Source organism: Pristiophorus japonicus, chromosome 30 (genome assembly GCF_044704955.1).
Source record: "Pristiophorus japonicus isolate sPriJap1 chromosome 30, sPriJap1.hap1, whole genome shotgun sequence".
Classification (NCBI taxonomy): Eukaryota; Metazoa; Chordata; class Chondrichthyes; family Pristiophoridae; genus Pristiophorus; species Pristiophorus japonicus.
In genome coordinates this window covers 11,180,578-11,191,943 of record NC_092006.1, presented here as the reverse complement: position 1 = coordinate 11,191,943, position 11,366 = coordinate 11,180,578, and the positions used below count along the sequence as shown (strand labels likewise).

The window sequence follows — 11,366 nt, the reverse complement described above, 5'->3', positions numbered from 1 at the left end:
AGGCCACCAGCCATGGAGGACAACCAGAGGGAAGGAGAGCGGGGGGGGGGGGGAAGGAGATTAAGGACGAGAACAAATGGCGGGAATGGAGAACGGAAAACTCTGGAAACGCACGCGATCGGTGAGCACTTGGGAGAGACCCCCCTCAATGGAACCATTGACCCCAAAGAGAGTTAACCATTTTGTCTTTCAGATACCAAGCGAGTGGAGTGCTTCTCCAGGACTTTCCGCGGTTGTGTGCACGCGTGTTTTTTTTATATATATACCGAAGTTCACACTGCAACCCTCAGCTCAGGTCAATCTGACCAACAATCCTTCCTGTTTTCCAAAATGGCATTGCACCCACACCTCCCCCTCCCCCTCCCCCTCCCCCCCACACACACACACACACACACACACACACACAGCGCCAATGGGCAAGGCGCCAGAGGTGGGCGATTTGCCAAGGCCGGATCGGGCGCACAAGGACACTGGCAACAACGTAAAGAGGGGTCAGAGGCTCGAGCACAGCTTATATGTTCTGGCAGCACTGTGTCTTGCTGCCCTTGTCCATCGGGGGTACGGATATGGTCACTACGTCCTTGCTGGGGCCCACTTCGCGATCGTGAGGGTCCGTGGACATCTGGCGTTGGGACACGATGCGATAGATCTCTGGAAGGAGATTGGCATGGTCAGTTCAAGGACACCAACACAAAAAACAGATTCTTAAAACATAATAATAGGAGTAGGCCATTCGGCCCCTCGAGCCTGCACCATTCAATATGATCATGGCTGATCCTCTATCTCAACACCATATTCCTGCTTTCTCCCCATACCCCCTGCTTTCTCCCCATACCCCTTGATGCCTTGTGTCTAGAAATCTATATCTCCCTCTTAAATATATTCAGTGACTTGGCCTCCACAGCCTTCTGTGGTCGAGAATTCCACAGGTTCACCTCCCTCGGAGTGAAAACATTTCTCCTCATCTCGGTCCTAAATTTCCTAGCCCGTATCCTGAGACTGTGACCCCTTGTTCTAGACTTCCCAGCCCCGGGGGAACATCCTCCCCGCATCCAGTCTGTCCAACCCCATCAGAATTTTATACCCTTCAATGAGATCCCCTCTCATTCTTCTAAACTCCAGTGAATACAGGCCCAGTCGACCCAATCTCTCCTCATACCACAGTCCTGCCCTCCCAGGAATCAGTCTGGTGAACCTTCGCTGCACTCCCTCTGTGGCAAGTATATCCTTCCTTAGGTAAGGAGACCCAAACTGCTCACAATACTCCAGGTGCGGTCTCACCAAGGCCCTGTATAACTGTGGCAAGACCTCCTTGCTCAAATCCTCTTGCAATGAAGGCCAACATACCATTGGCCTTCCTAACTGCTTGCTGCACCTACATGTTGCTTTCACTGACTGGTGTACAAGGACACCCAGGTCCCTCTGTACATCGACACTTCCCAAACCATCACCATTTAAATAAAACTTTGTCCTTATGTTTTTCCTACCAAAGTGGATAACTTCACATTTATCCACGTTATACTGCATCTGCCGTGTGTTTGCCCACTCACTCAATCTATCTAAATCACCTTGCAACATCTTTGCATCACAACTCACAATCCCACCGAGTTTTGTGTCTATATATATATATATATATAGTGAATAGCTGGGGCCCCAGCACTGAACCCTGTGGTACCCCACTAGTCACTGCCCACCACCCCGAAAAAGACCCGTTTATTCCCACTCTCTATTTCCTGTCAGTTACCAATTTTCAATCCATGCCAATACATTACCCCCAATCCCATGTGCTTTAATTTTGCACACTAACCTCTTATGTGGGACTTCATCAAAGTCCTTCTGAAAATCCAAATACACTACATCCACTGGTTAGCCCTTCACTCCCTTATCGTTCAAAAATCTGTCTATCTCCACCTTAAATATATTCAATGACCCAGCCTCCACAGCTCTCTGGGGCAGAGAATTCCACAGATTCACCACCCTCAGAAGAAATTCCTTCTCATCTTTTTAAATGGGCGACCCCTTATTCTGAAACTATGCCCCTTAGTTCTAGATTCCCCCACGAGGGGAAACATCCTCTCTGCATCTGCCCTGTCCAGACCCCTCAGAATCTTATACCTTTCAATAAGATCACCTCTCATTCTTCTAAACTCCAATGAGTACGGGCCCAACCATTCTTCATTAAAAAAGCTGCAGCGAAGGTTCACCAGACTGATTCCTGGGAGGGCAGGACTGTTGTATGAGTAGAGATTGGGTCGACTAGGCCTGTATTCACTGGAGTTTAGAAGAATGAGACGGGATCTCATTGAAAGGTATAAAATTCTGACGGGGTTGGACAGACTGGATGCAGGGAGGATGTTTCCCCCGGGGCTGGGAAGTCTAGAACAAGGGGTCACACAGTCTCAGGATACGGGGTAGGAAATTTAGGACCGAGATGAGGAGAAATGTTTTCACTCCGAGGGAGGTGAACCTGTGGAATTCTCTACCACAGAAGGCTGTGGAGGCCAAGTCACTGAATATATTGAAGAGGGAGATAGATAGATTTCTAGACATACAAGACATAAAAGGGGTATGGGGAGAGAGCGGGAATATGGTGTTGAGATAGCGGATCAGCCATGATCATATTGAATGGTGGTGCAGGCTCGAGGGGCCGAATGGCCTACTCCTGTTCCTATTTTTGATGTTTCTATGCAAGTCAACCTCCTCATCTCCGGAATCAACCAAGTGAACCTTCTCTGAACTGCCTCCAATGCAAGTACATCCTTCCTTAAATAAGGAGACCAAAAAAGTCAACATTTAATTAGCTTCACTGCATCATGTGGATCATCGAGGCCTGCGGGCAAGGGAAGGTCCAATCTACGACCAAGGGTCTTGTAGAGATTCTGGTCCCTAGCAACATGGCCCTTGAAACCCAGATCACGACACACCCCTGGAGTTCTGTGGACCTGTTGGTTTGGAAAGGGCAGATTAATCCTGAATCCCGTTCTGGATGGGCAGAAATTATCTCCCATTGAATATCGGAACGGCCAAAGCCATTGTTTTCAGTCCCTGCCACAAACTCTGTTTCCCCCAGCCCGACTCCATCCCTCTCCCCAACTCGTGTCTGAGGCGGAACCACCTGTTCGCAACCTGGTGTCATATCGGACCCTGAAAGGAGCTTCCGGCCATATATCTGCAGCATAACCAAAACCCACCCACTCCCACCTCCGTAACATCGCCCGTCTCCGCCCCCCCACCTCAGTTCATCCGCTGCTGAAACCCTCATCCGTGCCTTTGTGACCTCCAGACTTGACTATTCCAACACACTCCTGGCTGGGCACCCACATTCTACCCGACGTAAACTAGAGGTGATCCAAAACTCGGCTGCCCCAGTGTCCTAACTCGCACCGAGTCCCACTCGCCCATCACCCCCTGTGCTCACTGCCCCCGTGTCCTAACTCGCACCGAGTCCCACTCACCCATCACCCCTTGTGCTCACTGCCCCCGTGTCCTAACTCGCACCGAGTCCCACTCGCCCATCACCCCCTGTGCTCGCTGCCCCCGTGTCCTAACTCGCACCGAGTCCCGTTCACCCATCACCCCCTGTGCTCGCTGCCCCGTGTCCTAACTCGCACCGAGTCCCGCTCACCCATCACCCCCTGTGCTCGCTGCCCCGTGTCCTAACTCGCACCGAGTCCCACTCACCCATCACCCCCTGTGCTCGCTGCCCCCGTGTCCTAACTCGCACCGAGTCCCACTCACCCATCACCCTCTCTGCTCGCTGCCCACGTGTCCTAACTCGCACCGAGTCCCACTCACCCATCACCCTCTGTGCTCGCTGCCCCCGTGTCCTAATATGCACCAAGTCCCGCTCACCCATCACCACCTGTGCTCGCTGACCTACATTGTCTCCCGGTTAAGCAACGTCTCGATTTCAAAATTCTCATCCTGGTTTACAAATCCCTCCATGGCCCTCGCCCCCGCCCTATCTCGAATCTCCCCACAACATCCCACCCCCCATCACCCAGAGATCTCTGCGCTCCTCTAATTCTGCGCGCTTGAGCATCCCTGATTATAATCGCTCCACCATCGGTGGCCGTGCCTTCAGCTGCCTGGGCCCCAAGCTCTGGAACTCCCTCCCTAAACATCTCCGCCTCTCTCTCCTCCTTCAAAACGCTCCTTAAAACCGACCTCTTTGACCCAGCTTTGGGTCACCGGTCCCTAATTTCTACTTATGCGGCTCGGTGTCAAATTTTTAAAATCTCGTAACGCTCCTGTGAAGCGCCTTGGGGACTTTTCACTACGTTAACATAGAAACAGAGAATAGGTGCAGGAGTAGGCCATTCGGCCCTTCGAACCTGCACCACCATTCAATATGATCATGGCTATCTCAACACCATATTCCCGCTTTCTTCCCATATCCCTTGATGCCTTTTGTCTAGAAATCTATCTATCTCCCTCAAATATATTCAGTGACTTGGCCTCCACAGCCTTCTGTGGTCGAGAATTCCACAGGTTCACCACTCTGAGTGAAGAAGTTTCTCCTCTTCTCGCTCCTAAATGGCTTACCCCTTATCCTTAGACTGTGACCCCTGGTTCTGGACTTCCCCAACATCGGGAACATTCTTCCCGCATGTAACCTGTCCAGTCCCGTCAGAATTTTATATATTTCTATGAGATCCCCTCTCATTCTTCTAAACACCAGTGAATACAGGCCCAGTCGATCCAGTCTCTCCTCATATGTCAGTCCAGCCATCCCGGGAATCAGTCTGGTGAACCTTTGCTGCACTCCCTCAATAGCAAGAATGTCCTTCCTCAGATTAGGAGACCAAAACTGGACACAATATTCCAGGTGAGGCCTCACCAAGGCCCTGTACAACTGTAGCAACACCTCCCTGCTCCTATACTCAAAGCCCCTAACTATGAAAGCCAACATACCATTTGCCTTCTTCACCGCCTGCTGTACCTGCATGCCAACTTTCAATGACTGATGTACCATGACACCCAGGTCTCGTTGCACCTCCCCTTTTCCTAATCTGCCGCCATTCAGATAATATTCTGCCTTCGTGTTTTTGCCCCCAAAGTGGATAACCTCACATTTATCCACATTATACTGAATCTGCCATGCATTTGCCCACTTACCTAACCTGTCCAAGTTACCCTGCAGCCTCTTAGCATCCTCCTCACAGCTCCACCCAGCTTAGTGTCATCTGCAAACTTGGAGATATTACACTCAATTCCTTCGTCCAAGTCATTGATGTATATTGTAAATAGCTGGGGTCCCAGCACTGAACCCTGCGGCACCCCACTAGTCACTGCCTGCCATTCTGAAAAGGACCCGTTTATCCCGACTCTCTGCTTCCTGTCTGCCAACCAGTTCTCTATCCACATCAGTACATTACCCCCAATACCATGTGCTTTGATTTTGCACACCAATCTCTTGTGTGGGACCTTGTCAAAAGCCTTTTGAAAGTCCAAATACACCACATCCACTGGTTCTCCCTTGTCCACTCTACTGGTTACATCCTCAAAAAATTCCAGAAGATTTGTCAAGCATGACTTCCCCTTCATAAATCCATGCTGACTTGGACCGATCCTGTCACTGCTTTCCAAACGCGCTGTTATTTCATCTTTAATGATTGATTCCAACATTTTCCCCACTACTGATGTCAGGCTAACCGGTCTATAATTACCCGTTTTCTCTCTCCCTCCTTTTTTAAAAAGTGGGGTTACATTAGCTACCCTCCAGTCCACAGGAACTGATTCAGAGTCGATAGACTGTTGGAAAATGATCACCAATGCATCCACTATTTCTAGGGTCACTTCCTTAAGTACTCTGGGATGCAGTCTATCAGGTCCCAGGGATTTATCAGCCTTCAATCCCATCAGTTTCCCTAACACAATTTCCCGCCTAATAAGGCGCTTTATAAATGCAAGTTGTTGTTGAATCAGATACTTTAGTATCAGCAGCGTGGAGAGAGAGGACGAGAGAAGAGGAGATCGATCAAGAAAGTGTGCACGACTGGAACATGTGACGAGTAGACAACTCTGGAACAGCAATAGTTGGCCACCTCTCAGTGGTCCCGTGTACGTGTCCTTCGGAGGGCGGCGTTGGCGAGACGGCCATACCTGTGAGAACGGTGTGGAAGGCGATCTCCACGTTGGTGGAATCCAGCGCAGAGGTCTCGATGAAGGAGACATCGTTCTTTTCTGCAAGGGGAGAGAAGAAGGGTTTAGCCAATCAGGTGATAAGGACATAATAGGAGCAGGAGTCGGCCATTCGGCCCCTCGAGCCTGCTCCGCCATTTAATACGATCATGGCTGATCCGATCATGGACTCGGCTCCACTTCCCTGCCCGCTCCCCATAACCCCTTATCGTTTAAGAAACTGTCTACTTCTGTCTTAAATGTATTCAATGTCCCAGCTTCCACAGCTCTCTGAGGCAGCGAATTCCACAGAATTACAACCGTCAGAGGAAATTTCTCTTCATTTCCATTTTAAATGGGTATCCCCTTATTCTAAGACCATGCCCCCTAGTTCTAGTCTCCCCCATCAGTGGAAACATTCTCTCTGCATCCACCTTGTCAAGCCCCCTCATAATCTTATACCTTTCGATAAGATCACCTCTCATTCTTCGGAACTGATCCAGAGTCGATAGACTGTTGCAAAATGATCACCAATGCATCCACTATTTCTAGGGCCACTTCCTCAAGTCCTCTGGGATGCAGACCATCAGGCCCTGGGGATTTATCAGCCTTCATCCCATCAATTTCCCAATTTCCTCAATCCTTCTTCAGTCAACCCCCTCATCCCCGGAATCAACCGAGTGAACCTTCTCGGAACTGCCTCCAAAGAGAGTATATCCTTTCGCAAATATGGAGACCAACTTAAGCCTCCCCACCGCCCGGTTAATAGCCCAAAGGACAGCACCACATTCACAACACGCCTGGGTGTCAATCACTTGACATCAGCCCACACGCCCCCTTCCGACACATCGCCATTCCTCACCGCTTCCCCTCCCGCCCTTTCGATTTGTCCAGACCCATCAAGGATCTGTGCGTTCTACAAAATAATCCGGACCCAGAATGTTAGCCAGTCTGGTCCCATCCCCATCATTCTCTGCCCCCACTCCCCATCGCAGCCCCCCATATCCCCCCCCCTCCCACCAAACCCCCCCAAAATCAGGTGCAGAGCGACCTGCTCCATACTTTCTCCCTTCAAAAATAAGACTTGCATTTCTATAGCACCTTTCACATCCACCGGACGCCCCAAAGCGCTTTACAGCCAATGAAGTACTTTTGGAGTGTGGTCACTGTTGTATTGTGGGAAACTCGGCAGCTCAATTTGCGCACAGCAAGCTCCCACACACAGCAATGTGATAATGACCCGGATCATCTGTTTTAGTGATGTTGGTTGAGGGATAAATATTGGCCCCAGGACACCGGGGAGAACTCCCCCTGCTCTTCTTCCAATAGTGGCCCCGGCGCTTCCTCAGTACTGCCCCTCCGACAGTGCGGCGCTCCCTCAGTCAAGAGTCTTGAGCACATAATCTGCGCCGCACTGTTGGAGGGGCGGTACCGAGGGAGTGCCGCACTGCCGGAGGGGCAGTACTGAGGGAGTGCCGCACTGTCAGAGGGGCAGTACTGAGGGAGTGCCGCACTGTCAGAGGGGCAGTACTGAGGGAGTGCCGCACTGCCGGAGGGGCAGTACTGAGGGAGTGCCGCACTGCCGGAGGGGCAGTACTGAGGGAGTGCCGCACTGCCGGAGGGGCAGTACTGAGGGAGTGCCGCACTGCCGGAGGGGCAGTACTGAGGGAGTGCCGCACTGCCGGAGGGGCAGTACTGAGGGAGTGCCGCACTGCCGGAGGGGCAGTACTGAGGGAGTGCCGCACTGCCGGAGGGGCAGTACTGAGGGAGTGCCGCACTGTCCGAGGGGCAGTACTGAGGGAGTGCCGCACTGTCCGAGGGGCAGTACTGAGGGAGTGCCGCACTGTCCGAGGGGCAGTACTGAGGGCGTGCCGCACTGTCCGAGGGGCAGTACTGAGGGCGTGCCGCACTGTCCGAGGGGCAGTACTGAGGGAGTGCCGCACTGTCCGAGGGGCAGTACTGAGGGAGTGCCGCACTGTCCGAGGGGCAGTACTGAGGGAGTGCCGCACTGTCCGAGGGGCAGTACTGAGGGAGTGCCGCACTGTCCGAGGGGCAGTACTGAGGGAGTGCCGCACTGTCCGAGGGGCAGTACTGAGGGAGTGCCGCACTGTCCGAGGGGCAGTACTGAGGGAGTGCCGCACTGTCCGAGGGGCAGTACTGAGGGAGTGCCGCACTGTCCGAGGGGCAGTACTGAGGGAGTGCCGCACTGTCCGAGGGGCAGTACTGAGGGAGTGCCGCACTGTCCGAGGGGCAGTACTGAGGGAGTGCCGCACTGTCCGAGGGGCAGTACTGAGGGAGTGCCGCACTGTCCGAGGGGCAGTACTGAGGGAGTGCCGCACTGTCCGAGGGGCAGTACTGAGGGAGTGCCGCACTGTCCGAGGGGCAGTACTGAGGGAGTGCCGCACTGTCCGAGGGGCAGTACTGAGGGAGTGCCGCACTGTCCGAGGGGCAGTACTGAGGGAGTGCCGCACTGTCCGAGGGGCAGTACTGAGGGAGTGCCGCACTGTCCGAGGGGCAGTACTGAGGGAGTGCCGCACTGTCCGAGGGGCAGTACTGAGGGAGTGCCGCACTGTCCGAGGGGCAGTACTGAGGGAGTGCCGCACTGTCCGAGGGGCAGTACTGAGGGAGTGCCGCACTGTCCGAGGGGCAGTACTGAGGGAGTGCCGCACTGTCCGAGGGGCAGTACTGAGGGAGTGCCGCACTGTCCGAGGGGCAGTACTGAGGGAGTGCCGCACTGTCCGAGGGGCAGTACTGAGGGAGTGCCGCACTGTCCGAGGGGCAGTACTGAGGGAGTGCCGCACTGTCCGAGGGGCAGTACTGAGGGAGTGCCGCACTGTCCGAGGGGCAGTACTGAGGGAGTGCCGCACTGTCCGAGGGGCAGTACTGAGGGAGTGCCGCACTGTCCGAGGGGCAGTACTGAGGGAGTGCCGCACTGTCCGAGGGGCAGTACTGAGGGAGTGCCGCACTGTCGGAGGGGCAGTACTGAGGGAGTGCCGCACTGCCGGAGGGGCAGTACTGAGGGAGTGCCGCACTGCCGGAGGGGCAGTACCGAGGGAGTGCCGCACTGCCGGAGGGGCAGTACCGAGGGAGTGCCACACTGCCGGAGGGGCAGTACCGAGGGAGTGCCGCACTGCCGGATGGGCAGTACCGAGGGAGTGCCGCACTGCCGGAGGGGCAGTGTTGAGGGAGCGCCGCACTGTCGGAGGTGCCGTCTGTCGGATGAGACATTAAACCGAGGCCCCGTCTGCCCTCTCGGGTGGATGTAAAAGATCCCGGGGCCACTATTGGAAGAAGAGCAGGGGGAGTTCTCCCCGGTGTCCTGGGGCCAATATTTATCCCTCAACCAACATCACTAAAACAGATGATCCGGGTCATTATCACATCGCTGTATGTGGGAGCTTGCTGTGCGCAAATTGGCTGCCGCATTTCCCACAATACAACAGTGACTACAAAAAGCACTTCATTGGCTGTCGAGTGCTTGGGGACGTCTGGCGGTCGTGAAAGGCTCTGTACAAATCTAAGTCTTTCAAGTTTGGGAGTGGTTGTGCCTGGAATTTGAGAGATAAATTAAACCAAACAGCCAGGACCTCATTGAATGGCGGAGCAGGCTCGAGGGGCCGAATGGCCAACTCCTAATTCTGATATTGTGTTTGGTCATGGCCCAACCCACCCGACCCGACCAGTTATGAACAATAATTAGTGTTTTAACAACAGAGCATTGACTCAAACCAACAACCAAGCTCGGGCTTGCTCGAGAAAATCAAGTTGAAACATGATACACAAGGCCAGCTTGCCTTTTATTCCCAGGCAAAGAATTTCTCAATGGTCCTCAAAAACCAGGCAGATTTTTCCTTTCAAACTCCCCTCCCCCCATTTCGACAGCACACATCACTGCCTCAGGAATGTCCCAAGGCTTTTCAAAGCCAATGAAGTGCTTTTGGAGTGTAGTCACTGTTGTAATGTGGGAAACGCAGCAATTTGCGCACAGCAAGCTCCCACACACAGCGATGTGATAATGACCCGGATCGTCTGTTTTAGTGATGTTGGTTGAGGGATAAATATTGGCCCCAGGACACCGGGGAGAACTCCCCCTGCTCTTCTTCCAATAGTGGCCCCGGGATCTTTTACATCCACCCGAGAGGGCAGACGGGGCCTCGCAATGCACATCACATCTCGCTGGGTTTTAAAAAAAAAAATAGGATTCTCCTCGTCTCTCAGTATTTCGGGTTAAGGTCCACCTTTCATAGAATCAGATCGTACAGCACAGGAGGATCCCATCGGGCCCATGGAGCCCGTGCTGTGCCGGCTCTGTGACAGAGCGATCCAATCAGTCCCACTCCCCCCTGCTCTTTCCCCACAGCCCGGCACATTTCCCCCCCTTCCAGTATTTACCCAATTCCCCCGTTTGAAAGTCCCCGATTGAATCTGCTCCCACCGCCCTTTCAGGCAGCGCGTTCCCGATCACAACAACTCGCTGCGTCAAAACACATTCTCCCCATCTCCCCCCTCTGGTTCCATCGCCGATTATCGTCAATCTGTGTCCCCCTGGTTACCCACCCTCCTGCCCCCGGGAACAGTCTCTCCTGATTTACTCCTCAAAACCCCTCGTGATAGTGAACCCCTCGATTAAATCTCCCCCTTAACCTTCTCTGCTCCGAGAACAATTAGCGTGATTTCAAACGCCTCGACCCCTTCCCGTACCCGCAAAGGTTTTGGCCTCATCCGTGGGCACCGCCCGTAGATGTCGAAGGTCACTCTTGTTGCCCACGAGCATGATGACAATGTTGACGTCCGCGTGGTCCCTCAGCTCCTTCAACCAGCGCTCCACGTTCTCGTAGGTCAAGTGCTTGGCGATGTCGTAGACCACCAGGGCCCCGACTGCTCCCCGGTAATACCTGCCGTCGGGAGAGACAACCACAACCTGCATTTATATAGTGCCTGGAACGCAGTGAAACGCGCGGCTGAAACTCAAAGCCTCCTCGATAAAGTGCAACATCCCCAGCATCGAAGCACTGACCACACACTCGACCAGCTCCGCTGGGCAGGGCCACATTGTCCGCATGTCTGACACGAGACTCCCAAAAGCGAGCGCTCTACTCGGAGCTCCTTCGCAGCAAACGGGCCAAAGGTGGGCAGAGGAAACGTTACAAGGGACCACCCTCAAAGCCTCCCTGATAAAGTGCAACATCCCCACCGACACCTGGGAGTCCCTGGGCCCAAAGACCAGTCCGCCCTAAGTGGAG

General features: G+C 53.6%; 1 protein-coding gene across 1 annotated transcript in view; it reads right to left on the bottom strand.

Moving 5' to 3' along the window:
• Nucleotides 1–368: 368 nt before the first annotated feature.
• LOC139240215 (ras-related protein Rab-11A-like) overlaps nucleotides 369–11,366 on the bottom strand; it is a 31,277-nt gene continuing 20,279 nt past the window's right edge. The window contains exons 3-5 of the mRNA XM_070868686.1: nucleotides 10,825–11,018; nucleotides 6,106–6,186; nucleotides 369–651 (exon numbers count right to left, since the gene is read on the bottom strand). Coding sequence (XP_070724787.1) covers nucleotides 512–651; nucleotides 6,106–6,186; nucleotides 10,825–11,018 — 415 coding nt within the window. The 3' untranslated portion in view covers nucleotides 369–511. The remainder of the gene's footprint in view (nucleotides 652–6,105; nucleotides 6,187–10,824; nucleotides 11,019–11,366) is intronic.